At 44.3% G+C, this 26,727-nt stretch overlaps 2 protein-coding genes across 5 annotated transcripts in view; both read right to left on the reverse strand.

Annotated features, from left to right (window-relative positions):
* vcanb (versican b) overlaps positions 1-26,727 on the reverse strand; it is a 303,281-nt gene that overhangs the window by 32,376 nt on the left and 244,178 nt on the right. Inside the window, exons 1-3 of one of the 3 annotated variants that reach the window (XM_063210039.1) lie at positions 5,338-5,517; positions 4,477-4,541; positions 2,471-2,854 (exon numbers count right to left, since the gene is read on the reverse strand). In XM_063210039.1, the coding sequence (XP_063066109.1) occupies positions 2,471-2,854; positions 4,477-4,534 (442 nt within the window). In that variant the 5' untranslated portion in view covers positions 4,535-4,541; positions 5,338-5,517. Of the gene's footprint in view, positions 1-2,470; positions 2,858-4,476; positions 4,542-5,337; positions 5,518-26,727 lie in introns of those variants that run through there. The other 2 variants (XM_063210037.1, XM_063210038.1) reach the window with 2 other exon arrangements.
* Positions 6,326-26,727, reverse strand: part of xrcc4 (X-ray repair complementing defective repair in Chinese hamster cells 4) — a 70,004-nt gene continuing 49,602 nt past the window's right edge. The window contains exons 7-9 of one of the 2 annotated variants that reach the window (XM_063210031.1): positions 24,779-24,935; positions 21,459-21,583; positions 6,326-6,693 (exon numbers count right to left, since the gene is read on the reverse strand). In XM_063210031.1, the coding sequence (XP_063066101.1) occupies positions 6,620-6,693; positions 21,459-21,583; positions 24,779-24,935 (356 nt within the window). In that variant the 3' untranslated portion in view covers positions 6,326-6,619. The remainder of the gene's footprint in view (positions 6,694-21,458; positions 21,584-24,778; positions 24,936-26,727) is intronic. The other variant, XM_063210033.1, reaches the window with a different exon arrangement.

Raw genomic sequence — 26,727 nt, forward strand, 5'->3', positions numbered from 1 at the left:
AAAGGAGCAAGGCTACAAAAAATCCATGCATAATCCGTTCAGACACCTTGAAAGAACGGGCACTACCGGGTCTCAGAAAGACAATGTTTTGAAAAGGGGGTTCATTTCACACAGGCTATTGCGGTCAGCAAGCCCACAACACTGTAGTCCATAGTAACTGAACATTTTTGTGTGTGGCGGCTATTATCCTGAGAAATCATAGTTGAAAATTCTTGGAATTCCTTATTGGATCAAGAGTCGGACATAAATGAAGAAATCTTTGGTTTGCCAATATGTATCATTTTTGGGTAACACTTTATTGTAAGGTTCACATGTCAGCCACTAAAACATGCCTATCTGTCTGTATAACTGGCTCATAAGACGTGTTAGGCAAAATCATTCATTTGTTAAGCTTTTATTGACAAACTTCATTTCCACTGCCAATAAGGTCTTTATTACTGACATAATTGCAATAAGGTTGTAGTAGGCCCTTGACACGTCTTATAAATCACTTATGCAAGCAGTAATTAGATATGCATATGCATGGCCAGCATGTGAACCCTATTCTAAAGTGCTACCCATTTTTTAGTTTCACATACTGTAGCAGGGTGGCCTGGCTGGGGTCAATGAAAGCTGCTGGTTGTGTGTGTAGCCATTGGAACAGCAGCCCGTTTTGTCTCGCATAAATGAGGCGTCTTTGTTTGTTTTATTTATCTCAGGCACTCGTTTCTCTACAGAGATGCTTGAGTTGCATAGTAATTTACTCTGGAGTCCATAGACGCATGCGCATACACGCATACAAACACAGACACACACACGCACATATGGCCACACACACACACATACATACACACACACACACACACACACACACACACACACACACACACACACACACACACACACACACACACACCTGAACTGCTACTGAAAGAACTATCAAAAAAGGAATGTTAATAAAATGCATTGTGTATGGCCAGACGTCCGGTGAGTACTTTTTTAAACCACTGACAAATATCTAAGTAGCCATGCATCATACAAGTCAAGGAAGGATGAACCTAGACAAATTGTCTAATATCTCACTGGTTGTCCCTAGGGGCCCTTTCTCCAATACTAGCAGCGAATATTGCAGCTGTCCTCAGTTGACCCAGCCTGGCCGGGCCCCCTGGGTGCCAAACTTATTCAGCGTGGGACTCACTCTTAAAGCCTCTTGTTGAAGCTGAATGACAGCAGCAGCACCATGCCTGTTACAGGGGGAAGCCGACTGGGGGGAACAAATAGGTGAGCTGTCCCGGGCCCACGGGGGAGGGAAGAGGGGGTCATTGGGTCCTAATAACATTGTATGTATTGGGTGAGGGGGCACTTCACATGCCTTTGGCCAGGGCCTGGCCAGGAGGTGTCAGCGGCCCTGACTGCTGCTGCTACTACTACTGAAGGAGTTTTATATCCAGCCAGAGTATACCCAGCTTTGGGGCACTGGGTTTACTTGGCAAGCACAGCATAGTGCCCCCTATGGGCCAACAAACTAACTGTGCCCAGCTCGCACTCTGTTATGTGTGTTGCTGAAACATGCCAAACAAGCATGCTTTGGATGCTGTGCCTCAACAATGACACCAGGTACAAAATGCCAAATAATAAACGTTTCCAGGCATGGCTTTAACATAATTTGTCACGTAGGTAAATGATTGGTTCTTTAAAAAAAATGTCAAAACACAGAATAATGGAACACAGTGTAATGCGAGACATAACAATAACATATTAGGTAATAATATGGAGGGGGGTTTTACAGCAGTTGGACAGAGTTCACCTGAGCTGGGATCAAATACCCTGGTTCTAGAACTATAAAACCTTAAGGATTTTTTGGCAAAATGCGTTGTATAAAAATGCCATTGCTCGAGCAGCGCACAGCAAAAACACTACTACAAGGGAAACGCACAATGTTCATTTATATTATATTAACTACAAAAACGTGCATGCAGTTTCCATAGACCAGAATAACAAAAAAGACAGCGTTTCTAGGAACCCGGAGTGAATCCAAGAGATTACACAGTGGGTGCATTTCCACACAGACAGACTCCAGAGCAAACCTAACTTCTGCTCGAACAATATCATCTATTTTGCTCTCCAAGACTGCCCTCGCAGTGTCCAGCACCCACTCAGAGAAACCACATAATACCACATTGTTCCTCCTACCTACTGTTTGTACGGCATTTAGAACCCCTTACATGATGGAAATATGAGATTTAGGAGACTACATGTCTCTGGCCACACTTAGGACACACATGTACACGTACACTCATACACGAACACACACACACACATGCACACACACATGCACACACACACACACGCACACGCACACGCACACGCACACGCACACGCACACGCACACGCACACACACACACACACACACACACACACACACACACCTATGACAGGAGATAACCTCAGACATGCTGGCACGTGTGACTCGTCACGACCAACACTCACCACTGACGTCCAAGGAGACGGTGGCCTGTGTGTCGTCGATGCCATACATGACCTCGCACCGATAGACGCCCTCGTCGCTGGCCCGCAGCTGCTGCACGGTCAGAGAGGCGTCCCCGGCCTCCTCGATGTTGGCCGGCACGGACACCCTGCCCAGGTAGCCCGGTCCCGTCTTGATGACACCGTTCTGGGCCACCAGCACCACCTTCTCCGTGTCGCCCTCCAGCTTGGTCCACTTGATGCGCAGGTGGTCTGCGGCCGAGGTCGGCGTGGTGGTGGCCGGGAGGCCGGTGCCGCTCCTGGTGGTGAAGTGGCAGGAGAGGACCGCCGTCTCCGCCAGAGAGCCCTGGACGGGGGAACTGATCTGGGCTCTCATCGCCATGGCGTCTGCTGCATTACAAACAGACATAAATGTCTCATACGTAAATTTGCTTCAGATGATTTTCATGTGTTTGCTAACGTTACAGACCAGTATCTTTTCATGGATTAGTGTATGTGTGTTAGTGTGTCTGTGTTTGTCTGGCCTCAGCTCTCAAATCAAACCCTTCACACGTGCCTGCTGAATACAAATAAAGCCATGGCATACCCTTTTCAGGGGAGGCACCAATGTCTGCTTTTACTTACATAGCCCTTTAATGCAGATGGGGCCATCACCGGCAATCCTATTCACTATTTGCTGTAAAACCTGAACTACATCATAACAACAATGCTATGGCATTGCCAAGAGTCTTTGGTCTTAATGTGTCACCAATGGCCATTTGTGAAAATAAGGTTATAACATGGGGGCTCTGCTTGAAAGGGGTAAAGGAACACCCCCAAAACAAACACAACATCCCATAACAGCATTTTGCTTCAGATGTTTTGGACCAACCATTTACAGACCAATGTGAATGCAAGCCATGCAAGTATGGGCTTTTTTGGGTAAAGGGGCATCCCTACTCATCCCTAACCACTCAGCACAATCAAGCGCAGAGCAAACAATTTGTTGTCTTGGCCTTCATCTCCATGGCGTCTGCTGAATACAAACACAAATGGGGGCCGAACAGAGCGAGATTCAGCCATCCAAAGGCTCAGACATGTCAAGAGACGACTACAGTTGCCTACTTCAGTTTCTCTGCCAGTCTATAGCCTCCAGCTCAGCTCTTGGCTGGAGGTTATTCACAGAACAAATTTGGCTCCGATTATGTATACCACCAGACTAATGTCAGTGGGTATATTCCTATAAGAGAGACGAGACCCAGACCATTGTTCATTCATATTCTGAGTGGGCTTTCCCAGGCAGGAGTCCCAATGGAGATGGGCATGTCTCTGTCCCTCTCTCTTGCTCTCTGAGCGTGTGTGTGTGTGTGTGTGTGTGTGTGTGTGTGTGTGTGTGTGTGTGTGTGTGTGTGTGTGTGTGTGTGTGTGTGTGTGTGTGTGTGTGTGTGTGAGTGTGAGTGTGTGAGTGTGAGTGAGTGAGTGAGTGAGTGAGTGAGTGAGTGAGTGAGTGAGTGAGTGAGTGAGTGAGAGAGAGAGAGAGAGAGAGAGAGAGAGAGAGAGAGAGAGAGAGAGAGAGAGAGAGAGAGAGAGAGAGAGAGAGAGAGATTTTTGGGGGATGAGGAATCATCAAGGTGTTGACCTGGGACTACTTTATGACTGTCTGTCATAATCAGTCATGTAAAATTCTTAGTAGCCTAGTACATGGACACTCAACAGCCTAAACCAATACTGTTAGATACTGTCATTTAGTTGGCTTTCAATTCATGCCTGACTTTGACTGGATGAGCCAGATGTTTTGTTTAACATTGAACAGTTTCAACCCAAACTCTGAACAATATCCAAGCCGTCCTGACAAAGCATTACTGCCAATTAATCACGCCTAATGGTTAAAGGTTAAACAAAATGTGGATACCACACGCGAAGTGAGGAGAGAATGAGCTAAATACAAATGTGTTCTTGCTCAAATCTGGTCATAACAACATTGTTATGATATCTTAACCATCTATGTAACATTGGCATAATATACTTACCATTTTGGGAGAGGACACACACGCAAACTAGCCAAAGTATGTGCTTTATGTGAGGCATCTCGGATCTGTCAAAACAACCATACAGTTAACCAGTTAACATTTCTCGTAATTATTTAGCCCACACACAACGCCCCCATCAACATGACATGATTAAGTCAAATACATATTCATAGAAAATGCTGTTTATGTTATGGTAATATCAGCGATCAGCCTTCTACGTTGAAGTTCTACCTAAAACATCTCCTGCCGGTCATAAGCGTATCCTACTATGGAGAGGTCTATGCACCACTATCCATTCTTATGACAAACGCCAGGGAGCGCACACTACAGTACATCGCACAGGTACCAAACTCGCTCTGTAGCCTACAGCATGATATCTCCTCAGCCACGGAACATCAAAGAAGAGACCATGGGAAATCACAATAATAATTAGAACATGACAGCACAGACACACAGTGAGCAGTTTCTGCGTAAAATAACGCGTCGTTGTAAGTGTGAGCAACGCCTGTGTTCAGGAGACGAGGGATGATGTTGAGTAAGGAATGTCTATTTGAACAATAAGATCAATTTCTACTGATGCGATAGCTAAACCAAGATAAAATATCCAATTATCAGATTATGTTCTTATCAGTCATCATTGACGCTGCCAGCAAACATATGGGGGAAAAACGTGCGTAAAAGGTACAATTGCATTATTAATGACAAAGCACAATGGTTAAATTGTTGGAAAAAAACTTTGCAACAGGACTAACCATCCAATGGAAACCATCCAATCTCTGTGTTGTTCATATGCCAAAACACAAAACAGAACTTGCTGCATTAGTTTTTAAATTCCAGAGTCATATTATAAAAGCAGGTTACCTCTTAAATTAATCCCAGTGTTAAAGAGATTCCTCTTCGTACGGCAATCCCAATATGTCCCAATGAGAGCTTGTGGAAATGACTACTCCTCTCCGCGCCGATTTAAATCTCCACAGTCCACGAGCGCAACCTGCACTGATATTGACAGGAAGAATCAAGTAATGCCGGCTACAAGTTCAAATCTCATTTTAGACCCATCCTCATTTAGAAGGGAGGAGCGGTTAGTGCCCACCCAATAAGCACGAGGTTACAGTACCAACCCGCTGCGCGGTGAGGGTGGAGGGTGCGAGTCATACGAGTCGACTTTCCCCTCATTGAATATATTAACTACTTACCCCTTAGAATCTTTGAATGTCTTTTTCAATGTAAACCTTTCCTGCCCAACCTGGCAGCGCTATTCATAATAGTAATGGATACAATACAGTCATTACGCACCATTCTTTTTGAAATCAACATTTTTAAAAAAAGATTTCATCCTTAATGTAAATGTTTTCTACGGCTGTCAACTAGCCAGATGTGATGGATGTCACAGTGGTCAGATGTTCGAGTTGTTGTAGCTGCCTTTAGAGGTTACTCAAACTTTCCACACGGGGGAGAAAAGGTACCACTATCACTATCTCTTTTGACCCGAACAGTAATGTCAGCAAATGCTCCTGTAGTAGCTGTCAGTACATGTAGGAACACACACAACTGATAAGCAGTAACCTGTGAGGGAAATACTTGAAATGCCTGACGACCAAAATAAAAGGGACACCTTAATGAATGCAAATGTGACAGTCAAGATTTAAAATGATGAACAAAAGGGCTTTCGACATGATGACTGAAAAATAACGTAGTACAAACAAACAAGGCTTTGTACTTAAAACCAATATTGTACTTACTTTACTTACTTACTTTTAAGCCTCAATTTTTGAAGGATATCCACACCTTCCTTGATAAAATCAAATCATAAGCAGGTCCATACAATAAAAAACAAAACAAATTAATGTCAAGAGAAGACAATACTTTATTGAAATGTATCCTGATTTTACAGTAAAAAAAACATACACACCCAGTTTTAAAAATAAATACCTTTTTTCTACACGTCTACAGAATCAGGGAAGGGCTGAAATTAATGATGGCACTTGTTCCAGCTGTTGTCAGCACTTTTTAATGGTCAGGTTTTTTTTTTTGTTTTTTTTTTCAAAAGACTAGTTTAAAAATACATCCTTCCACACAAATATGTGGGGAAATGATGGATCCTGAGGTCAGAAGTCGTCAAACAGGTCTTCTGCGTCGGGAGTCACTTTAGTGGGGGGTGCCGGACAGCGAGCAGAGTCCTCTGCTTTGGCTGTTGCCTTGCCATGTGTATCATTCCTACAAAAGGAAGAAAGAAAAGAAAGAAAGGGGAAAATATAAGACATAATTCCTGTGAAGTTTATTATCTATCCAAGTGTATGTCTATGCCTTAGTGTCCGTACTGATGTGACTTATAAGATGCGCTTGGCCAAATCCAGCATTTGTTCGCCTTATATTCACACATATCTTATTCGTTGCCAATGAAGGCTATATTAATAATGACATAATCGTAATAATGACTCTGTCTTTATATGTGACTTAGAAGACATGTGTTGAGCAAAATGAAAGACCTACAGTCAGTAATTAGACATGTATCAGGGGATTAAACAAGAACCCTATTCTAAAGTGTTACCCAGTTGAACTTCTGTTTGGAGCTTCAAGAAGTTTCATCTATCATCCACAAGACTTCCTTAGTTCAAAACCATTTGAAAAAAAAAAGACAAACCATCACAGACAGCGCTGACTAAAACAGGCCTAACACAATGATTACACACGTGTCCCCACAGCGCAGTAAAGCACCCATATAATGTGTGTAATCCGCCGCGCCGCACTGTGTGACAGGTAACACACTGTAATGGATAATGACACACATCGGGCCGCAGTGCTCATCCCTCTCTCCTCTGTGATCAAGACAGGGTAGCAGCGGTAGCAGCAACAGTAGTAGTAATGGGACGCCACCGCCACAGGCCACAGGCAACTGGCAACTGGGCTATAATAGCATGGTCCTACTTACACACAAGCACGGCACGGAAAGCTACCCAAAGGTGCTGAACGGGTCAGCCTGTTTCGAAAGCTCCAGGCTTTCTCCACTGTAATTGAACCTCAATTGTGATCCATCACTTGGCTAAAAAGCTGTGGATGTCAGGTGGATAAGCCCAGAACCGTCCGGTCGTCCTCTCCCAGACACCATACAGTCAGGCTGGAAATGACAGGGTGTTGTTTAGACTGGAGTATGTAGACAGTTATAAACGGGATGAACATGTGACAGACACAGTGCACATCAGCCTGTAGGCCAGAGGCCTTAATCAAGTGATTGATGATTGAGGGAAAAAAATAAAAGCTACACTTTGTTGTATACGGCAAAGACAGACAGAAGGGTAATTGTGTGCAATTAGCAGGTGAGATCAGCTATTTTCAGGCTGGCAGATGGAAGAACAAAGCCGTCACTTGAAACACTATCTGTGACAGAACCAACCAATCAGAGGAAGGCTGGGGGCAATTGACTAGCCAATCAAAAAAGTACAGAAGCTACAGTGTAAAACAATGAGATGCTGGGACAGATAAGGCCTTTTGGGGAGATCTAACAGAGGCCAGATACACAGAGTTAATAATCACCCCAGGCATACCCTGCAGCACCCGGTCGTTTACATGTGGTTTTTGCCCCTAAACAAAACCACTAATTCGTCACACAAATGTAGGCTCACTGGTGTTTTTCAACCAGAGGAAACACAAACTGACAATGTAATTAAGAGAGAGGAGAGAAAATACACTGTACATTATCATACTGTAGAAATTGCCAGTATCAACATAATAACTACAATATGGAGTTGGTAGGTCCGATGTCGGCATCCGTTCTGCTTTCTTTTCGTACTTAATAAAACACAACACAGTTTTGCTCAATCAGTGTATACTGTCTTACAATACTGATGATCATGATGATAAATAAACCCTCCTAAAGCACAAAACGAGATCCTTTCCCCCAAACGATCCACACATATTCATCTCCCGCCGCTGATAGATGCCTTTGAAAGCTCCTCAGGAGAGCAGGCCACTGTGGCAATTACCGCAATTTACTGCCCTGCTTCCCAGTAAACTCCAGGAAGTGCTCCGTATCAAGTAACCTCTAAAGCTCCGTCTAAACTAGTACCATACAACAACACAGCATGGGGAAAACACTGATCATATGTGTACCGCTAGCCCTTACAGAGGTAGACTCTCTTGCACTCAAACGAGCGCTACCGGGCCTAGTCATTATTTTGAAATGCTGTTTAGATTCGGGTATCCAGACGATACAGTCAATCGACATTTTCTGTGTGTGTGTATCTACGCTTCGTAGGGAATCCTGTGGACTGTGCAAATGTGCTAAATACTCTGAGGAATTATGCAATCCCATAGTTTGAAAGTTCAGCTTTATGTCTGAGGCTGCAGATGGGGGGTAGAGTGCTGCACACACATGCACACATGCACACACGCACGCACTACCATACATTACAGTGAAGTACAATATAGTAGTAAAGTATGTGGGAAAGTGTTTGGTAATGCCAGGGGTCACAAGACTTCAGCATCTACTCCTTACCCCTCTCCTGCAAACAAAAACAAAACCCTCACTTGGACACCCTCCCCCCCTCACCCCCCCAAAAAAGGTTGCAAACTCCTTTCTCATTTTCTGAACTATTTGCAACTTGTGTGGAAATAATTAAAAGGGCAAGGCTGTGGTGGACGTCTGCTAATGGCGAAGGGAGCAAGAGGCCTGAGAGGCCTGGCTGTGAGAGACCTGTGGACCAGGTGTCCCCCATAGAGCACGAGACGAGGGGCTAATAACTACAGAGAGGGAGAAGGCAGGACGGGCACGTGGTGGAGGTGAAACATGGTGATTTGCATAGAGCAATGTGGAGGAGAATGGGAAAGTAGCGGCGAAATGCTAGGCCTAGCTGCGATGGACGCACTGCACTCAACTTCTAACGTAAAACGACAGCTTTGGGAGTGCGTAAAAGAAACTGTCAACTTCAAGTGGAGAAAATCGCACTCGCAAGCTGAGGGGACGGACTTTATTGACATATCTGAACAACACAACACACGAAACACAAGCACAGTAGCACACACACATGCACGCACACTCACACAGTCATTAAGACTTCACAGTAGAGCATCCACTTGGCACTGGAGAAAGAAATGCTTTCATCACTGTACTAAGACATATACAACGTAGTAAGACTCCTGTATTCTCTCTGGTACAACTCCATTCGATTCAATACAATTCTATTGTTATAAGGGAGAGATGCTGAGCGCTCTTCTTTGTTAGACAGTATACTCCGATGCTGGTGCTCTTGAAGTTAAACGACAAAGTCCATTCTTCAAAACTTGTTGGCCGTTGGGCCTACTTCAGGCGACTCTTGCATAGAGACAAGGAGTAGTATGGTGTATAGTAATTTAAAAACCCTTTATTTTAACTGGGGTACATAACTAAAAACGCCAACCGGTTTCAACCACACAGGGTCTTCATCAGGGCGTGACAAGAAAGAGTTCATTTGCGTGACCTTTTTATCAGTTCACAGGGTCACATGATGGTTCCGGTAGGGTACATGGATATTGTACTTTTCAGTGAATGTATGAAAGCACATTGATATAAACACAACTATAGAGTAATGCAATAGAAAAGTATAATAATAAAGAATAATCAAGTGAGGTATTGTGCATGGGCTACCTAGCGATTAAAGAGTAGCCTACTCAAATACATGAACATATTCAGACATATCAGGCATCCATATTTAAGTCAATTGAAAAGGAGGGTCATCCATACTCATTGTGGTCATTAAGTCATTACAAAAATGGTCTAAAATCAATTTCCTCATTGAGGCCTGGGTAATTCATTGCATCCAAAGTATGTATCCAGAATGTTTCCCTTTGTAATAGTGTTTTGAGGCGGTCACCCCCCCTAGGGGCCGTTGGGATGTGTTCCAGGGCTTCAACTTTTAGTGCCCTGGGATCTTTGTTGTGCGCGCTCTGGAAATGTCTTGCCATCGGGTAGTCCTCATTGTTGGTGCGTATTGCGTACTTGTGTTCGGCTACCCTTTCCTTCAGGCGCCTCTTTGTACGGCCAACGGCAAGGGCAAGAGAGACGATATACAAAGTGCGTCGTGTTGCAGTTCAAAAAATGTTTGCATTTGTAAACGTGTTTAGTTTTTAAATCAGTCCATTCCTTGTGTTGCATAATGTTCGCGCAATGGTTGCATGAAGATTGTAGTCAGGGCTTCGAACCGGTTCAAGGAACGAAAACGAAAACCAGGAACTTTTTGTATTTTACAGGGAACAGAAACGAAACCGGAAACGTTATTATTTTTTATGTTCTGGAACGGGAACACTTATTTTAAAATAATGGTAACCGGTTAATACCGGTTAATACCGTTCCTCAAACTAAAAACAAAAGTCATTATTTTCCTGTGCACGTTACTATGACGACTGAGGTTCACGTCCTGTGTGACATCAGACATTCTCTGACTGAATGGAGAGAGAGCTGTAGATTACAAAGTCTTCACTCCACATCTTAATTAAGAGAAACCACTGTCATACAAAAGGACAGAGTTTGCATTGCATTATTGTAAGACATTGCAGGGAAGCACGTGTAAAGCGCACCAACAATGTTCGGCGTTATTGGGCATCCATGGCCGCTTCAAATATGCACAAACTCACAATGTCCATCATAGTGCTCCCCGTGACCCAAGTCAGCGTGGAGCGCACATTTTCATCATTGAGGTTTATTCTCTGCTTTTCCACTTAGGTCGTCCCTGAATGACAAAATTCTGGAGGATATTCTTTTCATCCGCTTGAATAAACAGTTTTGAATGTAGTCTGACTCCTTTGCACTTCCGGCTTTCTTGGTTAACGTCAGTTAGGCCTATGGGGAGTAATCAGCTGACAGGAACGAAATTAACCGTTCCGGGAACAATATTTTTTGGTTCTAACCGGTTCGGGAACGTCAATTTATTGGTGGAACTCAGAACCGGAAACGTTATAATTCCGTTTCTGTTCGGAACGGAACGTTTGGAAAAAAATAACGGTTCAAAGCCCTGATTATAGGCATTTGAAAGTTCCCACAGGTTATTTATATTCTATTCCATTCCATTCCACTCTATTCTATTCTATTCTATTCTATTTTATTCCATTCCATTCTAATATAGGCATTCTATTCTACTCATCTGGCCCTATGAGTTTACAGTAGACGTGCAGCACTGTAATGAGCTGGGGGATTTACTGACTGATTACTCATCATATTGAGTGCACTCCAATAAGCCTTTAACTTTCACCCAACACAATGACCACTTCATGCCGTTTCTCCATAAAATATTGCCATAATTTTGATGATGGGAGAGAAGCCTAAGTAGGGCTGGCGCTGGCCTACTACTGCGTATCTCGGCTGGACACCCCACAGTCAGAGGGAAACATAAACACTGCTGTCAATTTAAAAGTTGCTATGCGGTCGAAACGTTTCAGATTGAGCCTGAGATTGAAGGCACACAATAGACTGTAGTAGTTTTCCATCCAATATGGGCTATGGAAAATGTCTTGCTGGCTCAAGAGTTTGAAAGGGCTCATGCTTCTTGCGTTTGAACACGACACCACCTATTTCACAATATATTGATGTGACATAAGGCAAAGACACTTTTAACAAGACCGCTTTTACCAAGATGGCCTATGTCTTGCACTGTGTGTATCCATGTAGCTTCATTTGACTTCCTTTCATTTAGGGCCAAAAGCAGGGGAGCAGTTCCTCAGGAATCCGCTCGACATTTGATACAGATACAGATGTCAAGGTAGACAAATGTTCACCTGAAAACAAACCTGAAGTATGTCAAACGGACGTATCTTGAAAATCACTCAAACAATGACTGAAAAGGAAATCAGTATGAATGTGTACAGCACTGCTTCCTCTATACACCGGCAAAAAAATGATGTTGGCTCTTGTCTCCAGAAAGTTTCCTGGAGAGTGGCAAGGGGAAATTGACAGTTTCTCACATATTCTAAAGTACTTTTTTCACCTACTATCATCATCCTGGACTGAGAAGTGTTAAATTAAGTACATGGCATTATATTATTAAACGTTTTACAACTCTGGCTCAAAAAAGGAACCACATGCATTGCAGTCCCATCGACAACAGTGCTGAGCACGGCGTGGTTACAAGCTAGCCGCGAGTACATATGCTGTACATGTATGTCCATAAAAGCCATAACAAACACAAGGCCGTTTACAGGAGTTGTATTTTTCACAGATCAGGGGAGGTGGCGTGAAGCTGTTTAAATGGTCTGTGGGGACTGGCTGACAAAATATACAGTAATGCCTGGGCCTCTTCTAGAGGAACTGTTGTTGGCATTAGACTACAACATGGCAAACGGAACAAACCATGTCTGCTTTCCTCTCTCGGTCTCTTTCTCCCCCTCTTAAACAAAGGATGGATTTTTGTTAAATCTACTTCCTGTTATAAGAACAGGATCCCAATTAGACACTTGTACATCGAATGGTGTTTGCTCATTTACTATATTGATACAGGTATATGATTCTCCACAGATTACAACAATTAGTGCATTAGTTACACAAACATTATTGTTTGGGTGTCTATGGTCTTCACAAAAAACTTAGTTGAAACATCTGTCCAAAACCTGTTGTCCTGGAGTGTTTCTGTGAGATTACGTAGACTTTGGAGTCGTGCAAAGGCCTGCGACGAAAATGTTATTTCCAGACCTGTGTAGACTCATAAATATAAATACTCAAAATATAAATATGTTGACCTAAATAGGATCTGTTGGTGATGATGGTGATGATGATGATGATGATGATGAAGATATTTGTAGCTGGGTACTATGGCAACAGGACACATGTTGTATCTAGGGCAGGGGTGGTGTTGGTGGTGATGGAGGGTCTCATACAGCTTAACAGGAAGTCCCGTAAAAAGTCAGACCTTCCAAAACAGGTGCCACACTCGCCAGCACCCATCCTGCAGTCTGGTTTTACTGCAGTGGAAAAACACTTGGATTTGAGTGTGTGTGTGTGTGTGTGTGTGTGTGTGTGTGTGTGTGTGTGTGTGTGTGTGTGTGTGTGTGTGTGTGTGTGTGTGTGTGTGTGTGTGTGTGTGTGTGTGTGTGTGTGTGTGTTCCACATAAACCCGTCTTTAGATAAATGACTGATTTTCATTGGCTACATCGCTTAACACACACTTTCATGAGCGTGAACATCTCTTCAGGACCATAGAGTGGCCTATGAAAGTGAGGTCGATAATATGGCTTTACTGGCTTTACTGACACCTCATGTGTTCAACACAACGACAAACTGGTTGGAGTTGGCATGTGATGCATTTTGCACACACATACAATCCAGCATCCTCAAGCCATATTTCGCCCATACTACATCATATCTACTGTATGTAAGTTACAACAGGGCTTGGCATTAACTTTTTCGCCCACCGGCCTCTGTGGCTAGTGGTTTTCCCGAGTCACTAGCCATTCAGGTATTCCACTAGCCACCGATTTTATATCATTTTTTTTATCATGATAGTGTACGTCTAACCTCAGAAGATGAGGTGCTAAAGCAAGAGGAGTGTATAGCTTTCTACATGGAGGTATATCAAGCAAATAGAAATTGAGTTACTGAGCTTTTTCGTGAACTTAAATGCAAACAACTAATACAGAAGGGGCGAACAATAGAATATAGGCTATGATGCGTATAGTCACACCAAGGAATAAGCTGCCAACCAAATTGGCTAGTGACAATGAAAGCATTACTAGCCAATGCCAAGTTTTACCAGCATTTGGCCGGTTAGCTGGTGCCAGTGTCAAGCCCTGGGTTACAACCTTGGGAGGCAGCCATGGCCTAAATCTTAGGGAGGTGGTAAGATCAAAGGGTTGTAGGTTCAAATCCCATCCTTACCTCTCCCAACACCTCCATCCATGGCTGAAGTGCCCTTGAACAAGGCACCTAACCCCTATATTGCTCCAGGGACTGTAACCAATACCCCGTAAATAACTGTAAGTCGCTTTGGATAAAAGCGCCAGCTAAGGTTAATGTAATGTCATGTAATGTAACAACCTCCCATCATCGTACCTACAGTGCCCTCCATAATTATTGGTACCCCTGGTTAAGATGTGTTTTCTAGCTTCCAATTATTATTATTTTTTTCTAAATAATATGGGACCTTAATGGAAAAAAAAGAGAAAAATCCAACCTTCAATACAAGTGCATTTATTCAGTGGGGAAAAAATCCCACATAAAGAAATAATTATTTGACATCAAATAATGTGTGTCACAATTATTAGCACCCCTGGTGTTAATATTTTGTACAACCCCCTTTTGCCAACAAAACAGCACCTAATCTTCTCCTATAATGTTTCACAAGATGGGAAAAGACAGAAAGAGGGATCTTCAGCCATTCCTCTTTGCAGAATCTCTCTAAATCATCCAGAGACCTGGGTCCTCTCCTCTGTACTCTCCTCTTCAGCTCACCCCACAGGTTCTCAATGGGGTTGAGGTCAGGGGACTGAGATGGCCATGGGAGGAGCTTGATTTTGTGTCTGGTGAACCATTTCTGTGTCGATTTGGCCATATGTTTAGGGTCATTGTCTTGCTGAAAGACCCAGTGACGACCCAGCTTCAGCTTTCGGGCAGAGGGAAACAGATTTTGATTTTAAATGTCCTGGTATTTCAAAGCATTCATGATGCCATGCACCCTAACAAGGTTCCCAGGGCCTTTGGAAGCGAAACAGACCCACAGCATCACTGACCCACCCCCATACTTCACAGTGGGTATGAGGTGCTTTTCAGCATGCGCATCTTTCGTGGTACGCCAGACCCACTTAGAGTGTTTGTTGCCAAAAAGCTCAATCTTGGTCTCATCTGACCAAAGCACACGGTCCCAGTTGAAGCCCCAATACCGCTTGGCGAATTCCAGACGCTTGCGTTTATGATTGTGAGTGAGGAAAGGTTGTCTCCGTGCATGCCTCCCAAACAGCTTGTTGGCGTGTAGACAGCGCCTGATGGTTGATTTGGAGACTTTGTGACCCCAGGATGCTACCATTTGTTGTAATTCTGTAACAGTGAGCTTTGGAGATATTTTGATTTCTCTTACCATCCTCCTCAATGTGCGTGGTGGCAAAATAAACATGGGTCCTCGTCCAGGCTTGTTTACCACTGTTCCAGTTGTTTTGAACTTCTTAATTATTCCTCTCACAGTGGATATGGGCAGCTGCAGTTGAGTGGCAATCTTCTTGTAGCCTCTGCCTGACCTGTGAAGGTCGACGCACATCTGCCTCACTTGTATGCTGTGTTCCTTTGTCTTTCCCATGTTTAAGAGTGGATAAGAGAAATGGCCTCGGTGTCACGTCATGTTTATACCCCAGGGAAACAGGAAGTGATGAATTACTAATTAGATGTTCCTACATACTCTGGTAAACTTTGTAAACTACTGTAGAAATGACAGAAATGCTTCAATTATATTTATTTCCTGGGAATTGTTAAGGGTGCCAATAATTGTGGAACAGGTGATTTAATGAAAAATAATTATTTTTCAGTCAGGGATTTTTTTATTTTCTTACAATTCATTTGAGTTGAAGGCTACATTTTCCTACAATTTTCAGTGTGACAGTATTCTTCTGCAATAAACACTGAATTTATTTTAAGGCTTTTAACACCTCTCAACCAGGGGTGCCAATAATTGTGGAGGGCACTGTATGTAGGCTGCAACCTCACATCATTGCACCCAAATACGGCAGGCTACAACCAGAGAGAGTAGAGAGAGAGAGGTTCCATTGGCCCATTGTTTCCTGGTTCTATTATGGCCCCCCTTAGGCAGACCTAGGCAGACCTAAGGACTGTTCTATTCATTGTAGGAGCATTATGACACGGCCCTTTAGGCAGACCGGAACCTGGTCACATTAGGTGCTCATAGAAACCTATTATGTTGGCATATCTCTATACTTATAGAATCTCTGCTACAACCTCCCCTTCACTGTACCCATCCATGTACTGCAGGCTTCAACCTTCCCCTCATCATACACATGAAACATACAACCTTCCATCACTGCACCTACCGTACCGTACCGTACCGTATGTAGGCTACAACCTCCGAGACCATGTAACCCATAATGCAGATGGTTACTCAGCAAAAAAAACACATCCCCATAGAGTGGGCCAGTAAAAGAGCAGTGCGCTGCTCATCAACTGTTTTTCCTGTCCCAGTCACATCTGGAAGCCATTCCTCGCGGGGATACAACAAGGAGAGGAACTGACATGTAGGGCACCCACGCTCAGCACTCTGCGTGCTGTACTTGGGATTAGTACCCAACTCAATACAGAGAGAGGGAGAGACAGAGAGAGAGAGAGAGAGAGAGAGAGAGAGAGAGAGAGAGAGAGAGAGAGAGAGAGAGAGAGAGAGAGAGAGGGAAAGGTACAGAGAAAGAGAGAGGGAGGGAGAGAGAGAGAGAGAGAGAGAGAGAGAGAGAGAGAGAGAGAGAGAGAGAGAGAGAGAGAGAGAGATGGGGTTGGGGGTATCAGAGAGAGTGATGGCTTTCAGAAGGCACAGAGAACAAACAAAAAAACCACTGAACACAAAATGGCATCAGTGTCTTCAGTCAAGCCCCTCCACTGTCTCTTTTTTTCAATCGCGCCTCATCCCGTTTCCATGACTCCATTTACTGGCCTTTGTGACTTAATCAAACTGGAAGGGAACGAAAGGGGTGGGATGAAGGGGGATCGTAAGGGCCTCTCTTGTTTGAAAGAGAAGAGAGACGCAGCACAGTGCAACATCTACTTGCATTTCTCCTTTTAAATCATTACCAACTGTATGACGGGGACCTCTGGAAACAGTTAAGGGGGATGAAACAGGAGTTTCTCGCTGGAAGAGGAAGAGCAGTGAGCAGTCGCTATTTTACAGCTCTCTGGGGGCTATACGGTACCATCCAGTCTTGGCTCAGGGAAGAGGAAGGTATGTCGGCCCAACACTCTCCTCTCCTCAGACACGCAGCAGTGTACTGAAGTGGTTCTCAAACTTTCACCCTACGACCCAACCCCCTTTGGACCCAAGAATATTTTTGCGACACCCCCCTCGCCCATACACACGCAAGCACACATGCACGCACGCACGCACGCACACACCTTCCACATTACAAACGCCAAACGTCCCTTAATATTGTTACATCTTTATGTGAAACTTACAGGAAAGGTAAATAGGGCCTATATTTATTAACCATACAAGTGGATACTGTTACTAATTAATGTATGGACCGGTTATACCATATAACCACATATAGCCCACTGAAGGTTTTATGCAAATAGTCCCTTCTTTCTGTAACCCCCCTGCAGTAACACCATGATCCACTATGGGTCCCCACCCCCAGTTTGGGAACCGCTGTAGTATTGTATATGTCCTCTGGTGCGTGTGGTGTTGAATGCAGGGCTTGTCTTTGATGTGGATTGATACATCATCCAGGAAATCCGCACAGAAGAAGGAAAAAAGAGAAAAGTTTTAAAATTGTTGCTTGGCTTGACCTTACAGTGTGGCGCTCCAATCATTTGAAATCCTGACATACCCCTAGAGCCACTGACAGCTTTGGTCGGGCCCAAGACAAATGTATCTGAAAGGCCCACCCACCCAATACATATTATGTAATTAGGACCCAATTCTGGGCCCCTTCTCTTCCTGGTCCAGGGACAGCTGACCGCTTTGTCGTCCCCCCACAAAAGTGAGCGAAAACATCTTAGGCTCATCATTAGTTCTTTTTTTTTTGGTCTTTTACGACTTAATTTGACAGGACAGTTTGAGAGGTGGACAGGAAGGGAAAGGGGACAGAGATGGGGAGGGGTCGGCAAATGACCCGGGCCGGGAATCGAACCCGGGCCGGCCGCATGGCAGGCAAGTGCCCTACCTGTTGGCCACGGCAGGGCCTACTCATCATTAGTTCTGAGGGCAATCTATGCATGGGCCAAACACAAATATTCTATGATTAAAGTTCTATGGTCGTTTTCTCTCTCAGTTCTTCAGTCTGGGTCATCGGTGGCTTATAAGTTTCCCCGCCAGTCACATTACTGACCTACGAGCCAGCTTTACAATCAAAACCGATGTGTGCCAAAATGTATCATGGGAATCCCAGCCAGCCAACCTGTTGCACAGAGAGAGAGAGAGAAGAGAGAGAGAGAGAGAGAGAGAGAGAGAGAGAGAGAGAGAGAGAGAGAGAGAGAGAGAGAGAGAGAGAGAGAGAACTACTAGGCCATGGCTGTGCAGCAGCTAAAATAATCTATCGCAGCAAATCAACAGATTACAACTGAGTCTGACTCGAGTTTGAACGGAGACAATGAGACACGAGAGCCCGTCTTTCTGAACATCCTTCACAGAGTGAGCTCGCCAAAAGGAGAAAGATTCCAAAACATTGGATCTGACATGTGCTGCACAAGCGAAATTCCTCTTCTGTCAGATTAATCACAGTTTTCCTTTACAAATTTGAGTCTGTGTAAAAAAAATACATGTTAAATGAAAATCCAGTTGTCAGTGCAGTGGCAGACTATGTTCTTGTACTCAACAGTGAACAAAGAGTGAATTAAACAGTAATAAATCCTTAATTACTGGTCCTTGAACATGACAGCCATTCTGTAAGTGACACTAAACCAAACAGTCGAGACATTGATACCATGTCATGTGACAGGGGTCTTCTGTTGTCTGCCAACCCAGCAGCCGATCGACTATGGAAGGATGACGGGAAACCTCAGTCCATTGGGTCTCCATCTTCCCATTTCCCTACCCATAGCGGTCACTCCATCTCTGTCCCTCTTTCTTTCTTTCTTTCTTTCTTTCTTTCTTTCTTTCTTTCTTTCTTTCTTTCTTTCTGCCCGTCTGTCTATCTTTCTGTCTCTCTATCTGTCTGACTGCCCTCACTGTCTTTCGCCGTCTGTCTGTCTGCTCTCTCATCAAACTCTCTGAACCTTCTATGGCCCTGATCTCTACTCTCTACTTTGCTTTCACCTTCTCTCTTGGGAAGATCTGCTTGAGTATGCGATGCCAGTGGCATGGGGATCGGAGCTCCTAGGAACTGATGGGCCTGGTCACAGTCACGCACAGCATGTATTCTCAAGTCAGGTGATGCAGAAAGCTCCGTCCAGAATTTTTTGGGGGGATTTAAAGAAGAAAAAAACAGGGAGGACCCTGCAGCTGTTTGCTTATCTTTTTCATCACAACATGGCCTTTGTAATGGCAGATGTACACAGAAAGGCAACGTTCGCCTTTAGTGACGCGCCAATTCTCTCAGTTCTTCTTGGCAGATACAGAAAGAAGAAGCTGTGCTCTGGTAGTGGTTGTGGACACATCTAAAAATCTGAAATTGAGCGCCTGGGGGCAGAAAGAGAGAGAGAAGAGAGAGAGAGAGAGAGAGAGAGAGAGAGAGAATGAGAGAGAGAGAGAGAGAGAGAGAGAGAGAGAGAGAGAGAGAGAGAGAGAGAACATTATGGCTGTGCCTTGGGGAGAAACGTAGTATATCTTCACCTGTCCTAACCAAGTCAAAGACTGGCCCCATCCCAGACTACCAAACAGTGAGCTCTCTGTCAAACTACTCACAGCTCCTTAAACCTGTTTGGAAATTGAGCATTAAACAGCCACTAAATGACTCATTAGAGATGGGATTTACTGTAGAGCTGGAGTAATATGAATGCCTTATGCCCGTGTGCTTCAAGTTGGGCAGACTGGGTAGGGACCGGGTAGTACTATATAATTTTTTTCTGCCTTAAGAAGGTCTATTGACCGATACATACAGTATTTGCACAGACAAAATGAATGAATTGGTTTCTGTTCAGTTGGGGTAAAGATGGACTAAAACATCAACAGTATGTACTGGAGTGACCGTCACTAGGGTTGTTGTTGTTGTGGTCTACTGTATATTATAACAATGAACTTCGCTCTCTCACTTTGAGGTCAGTGACTGTTCGGCAGCCCTGAGACCAGGTTTCAAGGCTGAGTAGAATGGTCCTTTCTCCCCTTCTCCAAACAGTCCTTACGCAAGAGATACAGATATTGTTTTAATCTCTTGATGGGCTAAACAGCTCACGGCCACGCAAAGCACCACAGGGGAATTAAATATGACATCTTATTGTGCCTGCCTTGGCAATCAATCAAACTTGTTTACAACAAACAATGGAAAGGCTGCTTTTCCTTTACCAACAGACTGCTGAGATCTTTCCGGAATGCAAACACTACTGTATCTCCGGGCTGTTGCATGTGCAAGCAAAGCCACTCGCGATGTCCCGAACGCACTTTCTCCGCTCCGTGTGGCTGATTGAAACCATGTCTCCTGATGCAGAACAACGGCAGTTATTTATCCCAATAGATGTACTCACTTGGACCACTGTAGAGTAAGGAGTGTAAAGTCTTATACTGTATGTATGTTGGCTACAAGCTCCCATCATTGTACCTACTGTATAGGGGGTGCACAACCTGCCCTTCTTTGTACCAATCTAGGCTACCCGCAATTCCCAACCTTACCAGCCCCATCATCCATGGCTGACATGCCCTTGAACAGGGCATCTACAGTAACCCCACATTGCTACAGGGCCTGTAACCAATACCCTGTACCTAAATACCTGCAAGTTGCTTTGGAGAAAAGTATCAGCTAAGTGTAATGTAATGTAATGTAATGTATGCTACAACCTCCCATTATCATACATGTAACTACGTAGGCTACGACCTCCCTAACAACAAACCTAAGTAGGCCACAACCTCTGAGAGAATGTCACCCACTGGAGATCCAAACCCAACCCTCAGGTTATTGCATCTGCAAAGCCACTGATGATGTCCCGGGCATACTTTCCTCTGTCCGTGTGGCTGATTAAAACCACGTCTCTCAACACAGAACAAGGGCAGTTATTTATCCCATCACATGTACTCGCTGGACCACTGCACTGCGAGGAGTGGAAAGCCTTAGCCTGGTACTGAGACCTGGGCCCAGTAGTTTTGGATCAGCACCGCTCCACACCACAGCAGACCCCTCAGATAAGGAGTAGAACCAATCCAAGACAAATGTTCTCCATCGCCTCTCACCTTCACCTGATGCCTGCTCTACTCCAGCCTTGGTCATGGCTGTGTCCAGCACTCTCTCCTGGGTCTGAGGTTGCCTCATGGTGCGTGCATGGCCAAACAGCCGGCCTTTAGGCAGGCAAGCTGGCCTAGTGAGCCAGCAGCAGTAGGGGGGAAGAGAGGGAGAGGAAGAGAGGGGAGGACAGGCAGACAATGTCATGCTCTAAACTGTGCCGACAAGTGAAACAGACGGCCATTGACTGCTGTTCTTTAAAGTTTGGTAATATCCAGAGGTAGCTAAAGAAGAGAAAAAAAGTCTGGTTCGTTCAAATAAGGGCTTCATAGTCTCATGAAATGGCTGGTTATTATGATCAAGGGCTGTGTCTGGACTTTAAAGAGTCCTGTAAGGTGCGCGATATAATGGATTATAAATCAATGTCAGCTTCAAGCCAGCTCGTGACTCAGTACAATTTAATGGCTGTGCATTGGCGGTTACCATTTACGGTTAAGGATGATGAAATGTTTTCTGTTTCAGTCAGGCATGACCCTTCAATAAAAATGGTTTATTTTGTGCTGCGCACCACCAAAAGCAGAAGAATCTCACATCCGCCATGTGACATGTTGGATTAGTGGCATTTCAAAGGGGCGGGGCAGACATCTGAATCTGAGTGTACCTGGATGTATTTTACTAATTTCAGGGAACAAAAACTTTCTTTCTTGAGTAAAATCAGAATAGAATCAAATAGAATAGGTCATTTTTAGTGTCCTTTTGAACCAAATGTATCACTGCAAAAATCACTAAAAAAAAACTCCTAGTCTACTAGTAATCTGCCGCTATCAAGCCATAATGTATTGTCATAAAGTCCCTTTGTAATGTCGTAGATGTGTAGTATTATGGTAATAAAGCCTTCTCAATGACTACTACAGTGTTCCACTGCTGGAACAGTGCAGATTACGAGGCTACTAAAGGACGTTGGCTTGTGCCATGGGCGCAACTACAACACCATCACTCTAGTCCACTTATTCTCCAATCACATGAGCATATCCATGTCCATACACATGAATGTGTCAATTTTCCCATGTTTCTTTGTGTAGCCGTTTAATCACTATGGTGAAAAAAATCCCACCTGGTTACAACACATCTGGTGAAGTTGCTGTTGTATTTCTGGGTCGTTGGCAAGCGAGCAGAGATGAAAGCAGTCTGCTCTTGTTCTCTCTCCACAAAGAATAATGAGGAAATAAGTACATGATACTAAAACTGGACTCTGTGCAAGGGCCCGTATAAGTGTTACTCAATAGAAAGTTAATATCTACCAGGGGTGTCTTTACTGTTCCGTAAAGTAGCCAAGGAGAACCACTCCAGCCGAACGAACGATATAGATCAATGACTAATGTCTGATTATGGATTTTGAAAAAAAGTCAAACGATGGCTCTACTGGAAGTGGACGGGGTGGAAGCGATGGACCAGTGGGGGAAGAGGAGGGGATGGGGTGTTCTCACAGTTCATGCACTCATACTGCCAACAGCAACAGAGGCGCTGGCAAGAGACAGCAGTAAGGTCACCCAATGGGGAGCTCAGCTCGGAGAAACAGGCTCCCCATCCACTCCACTGCTGAAGCCGAGGGGGGTTACCACTGAACATTAACATGTCCAGTTTGCGAAAAACTTACACTTGAGACAGAAGGATAGTAGGAAAAACTGAGTGAGTCGAGGAAATGAAAAGTCACAAAGTAACAGATTTACAGGAGAAAGGTGGGGAGAATCGGAGCACGGGGGGATTTTTTTTAACATTTCCAGGGTACGTACAACAAATGAGGCGAAGAGTGAAGCTCTGGACACAGTGTGAGAACATTCGAAATCCAAAGCTGGCTTCACAAAATCAGCCTGACAACATTTAAGAGACTTGAGAACAACTGAAAGGCCCATATTTTCTTTTTAAGACTTTTCTTTATGCTGTCAGCTAAATGCAATCAAAGTCCACACACAACTCAATTCATCCGTTCCTGGCAAACACTTTCTAGGGTAATCCGAATCCACTGTGCTCACCAAGACCTAGATGGCATCTTGTAAAAATAGTGAAAAAAACGAAAAGGCGGCAGAAAATCAGTTTTTTCTTCTCTGGTATAGAAGTCATTGAGAAGGCTGTACCCATTGATTGTATATTTACTCTCACTGGCTGTACCTAATGAGCTGCAATTTGCTCTAAATCAGCATCAGTTACATGTAATCTAATAAAAAATGTTGACGTTTGATTTTCATTCAGATTTTCATATGGGCAGCCGTGGCTCAGTGGTTAGAGCACTGGGTTGGCAACCCAAGGGTTCCCAGTTCAATGCCCGACCGGACCACGGCTGAAGTGCCCTTGAGCAAGGCACCTAACCCCCACACTGCTCCCCGGGCGCCGCTCAGCAGGCAGCCCACTGCTACGGACTAGTGTGTGTACTTCAATGTGATTCACTAGTCCAAATGGGATAAAGTGCAGAGAAAGAATTTCCCCTAGGGGACCAAAAATTGGCTCCAATCCAAATTGGCTCCAATTGGCTTCATCAGGGTCAAGGCCATCTATTGCATTACAGCTGACACGTTACACACAGTTCTGTTCTGTGGCGTGCCATACCTGCTTGTGGATGCTTGCTGCAGCTGGTCAAGAGCCAGGCCAGATATCTTACCTAAATAACTGCAAGTTGTTTTGGATGCCCAGTGTCAGTAGCCACTTCTACATGGACAACCATTAAATGTATAAACCGATTAAATATGCCTCATGTAAAAATCAAGTAGTCTCCTTAAACATAAACAGTTTAAATTTTCAAAACAATAGATATAGCAATATACGTAACTATAGATGGTTTAGAATGTGAATATAACCCGATTAAATATGCCTCATGTAAACAGTGAAATAATCACCTTAAATGAGAATATAAGACAAGGAGTGTTTCTGTGCATGTAAACAGTTCATTTAAACCGATTATTTTTAAATTATTTTGCCCAAAAAGTACCCAAGTAAACATGGCTAGCATTGGCATACCTGCCCAGATATCTTACCTAAATAACTGCAAGTTGTTTTGGAGATGGTGTCAGTGTCAACGTACCTACTCATGGATGTGTTCGCCGCAAGCCTAGAGCTGGCTAAGACATCTAACCTAAATAACTGGATGACTGTGTCAGTGTGTGTGTGTGTCTGGCACCTAACCCCAAATTGCTCCAGGGACTGTAACCAAATACCCTGTAATAGCTGCTTTGGATCAAAGTGTCAATAACCTGTAATGTCATTTTATGTACGGTAATAACTGTATTGCAATGTGATGTAATGTAATGTACTGTAATGTTTCTGTGGCACACAGTACCTGCTTGTGGATGGTTGTGGCCGCTGGTCCATTGCCATCCTCTTGGCCTGGGCCTCCAGCTGCTGCAGGTGACGCTGTCGCCGCTTACGATTGGGCGCCACGTCGGTGATGTCACCGGGGCTGTCACCCATGAGGGGGCTGTCACAGCTGAACTTGTCTGTGGGAGGAGAGACAAAAAAGGAATCAAAACACACACACACACACACACGTCCGCACAGATGTGTGCACACACACGCCTGTGCACAAGCACAAACGCACGCACGCACGCACGCACGCACGCAGGCACGCACGCACGCACGCATGCACGCACCCACACACACACACACACACACACACACACACACACACACACACACACACACACACACACACAAAGGGGTGCTAGCATGGTAGGGGGTAGCAGTAAGACTCAATGGACATCCTTGGATGCATCGCAGCGTGAACATGCAGCGCAGGCCAAATAATCAAGGTGGGTGTCTGTTTACTTGAACTGGTGTCACACATGTGCCTGCAGGATTCCCCTGAAAGGCTTCATTCATCAACGTAGCAGATGAATAATAATCAGAATCGTAGAACAAGAAGAAGAAAAGAAAGATCCTGGGTCGATTTCTTGGGGGTAATGGCTTGTGAAGCCCCGGACCAAAGGCAAAGCACAAAAGTATTCAGTGTAAAAGATGACAGAGCAGAGAGACAGAGAGAGAGAGACAGAGAGAGAGAGAGAGACAGAGAGAGAGAGAGAGAGAGAGAGAGAGAGAGAGAGAGAGAGAGAAAGAAAGATGGAGGAGGGGAGAAGGACAAAGACAGAGGGACAGAAAAAGAGAAATAATAAGTAACGAAAAGATAAAGATAGCTAAAATAATACTGTTGAAAGAGTGAGTGGAAGGAAAAAGGAGACACGGAGAAAGAGTGATGGAAAAATAAGCAATATAGAGAGAAAGAAAAAAGAAATGGGAGAAATCAACAGAAAGAAGAAAGAGAGAGAGAGCGAGAGAAAGAGAAACGGAGAAAGAGAGACAGAAAGAATGAAAGAAAGAGAGAATAAAATAGGGAGAGAGACAGAGAGAGAGAGATAGACAGAAAGAGAGAGAGGAGAGAGAGATAGACAGACAGAGAAAGGGGAGACAGAGAGAGAGAGAGGAGAGAGAGACAGAGAGAGAGAGAGAGAGAGAGAGAGAGAGAGAAGTGTGGTAATGTTCGCAGAGCACAGCTGGCCTTACAGTCTGCCAGCTCCGCAGCAACTTGACTGGCATTTACCTCATAGGCCCACAAGAGGCACATTCAAGTCTCAGCACCACTTAACTTCTCATGCACACAGAACGACATATAGATCTCTATTTGTGGGTGTCCTGCCACAGCATTGCCGTAATAAGTGCATGTTGATGGGGGCGACGCAAGGAAATAACAAAAAAACAAAAATGGCTGACTTGGATTGGAGAATGAGGGGAATAACAGGCCGATTTATTTGGAATCAGAGTTTCCTCACAAGTGTGGCTGCTGCAGCAGCATCATCGCCCCTCTCCTCTCCTCTCCTCTCGCTCTCATTGGCTAATCACCAAACATCTGACTCATTGTCTTGGTTACGGGAAACAACACGCGCACAAACCTGTAAGCCTCTCGGCCGTCCCCACTGGCCATCAATCACTGGGCATGGACCACGAGTAAGAAAAAGGCGGATTTTTCTCTTTTTTTTCTCCTACTCGAGTGAGTGAACTGTACTCTGGTGCTTTCTCTTGTAGTGATTATACCCAGAGCGGCGTGCAACACTTCACGTCAAGGTCATTCATTCATCGTTTTTTCCCTCTTCCTCTCTTTTTGAAGTTCTTCTCATGGTGCATTACATTGTCTGCTTTAACATGCATGTTACGTCATAGCCAGCCCAGCCGCCTCGTATGAGGTCACTGTTGACTCTGCGTCAAGAAAAGAAAAAAGCCAGGAAGAAAAACAAAAAC

Source organism: Engraulis encrasicolus, chromosome 11 (genome assembly GCF_034702125.1).
Source record: "Engraulis encrasicolus isolate BLACKSEA-1 chromosome 11, IST_EnEncr_1.0, whole genome shotgun sequence".
NCBI classification, from domain to species: domain Eukaryota; kingdom Metazoa; phylum Chordata; class Actinopteri; order Clupeiformes; family Engraulidae; genus Engraulis; species Engraulis encrasicolus.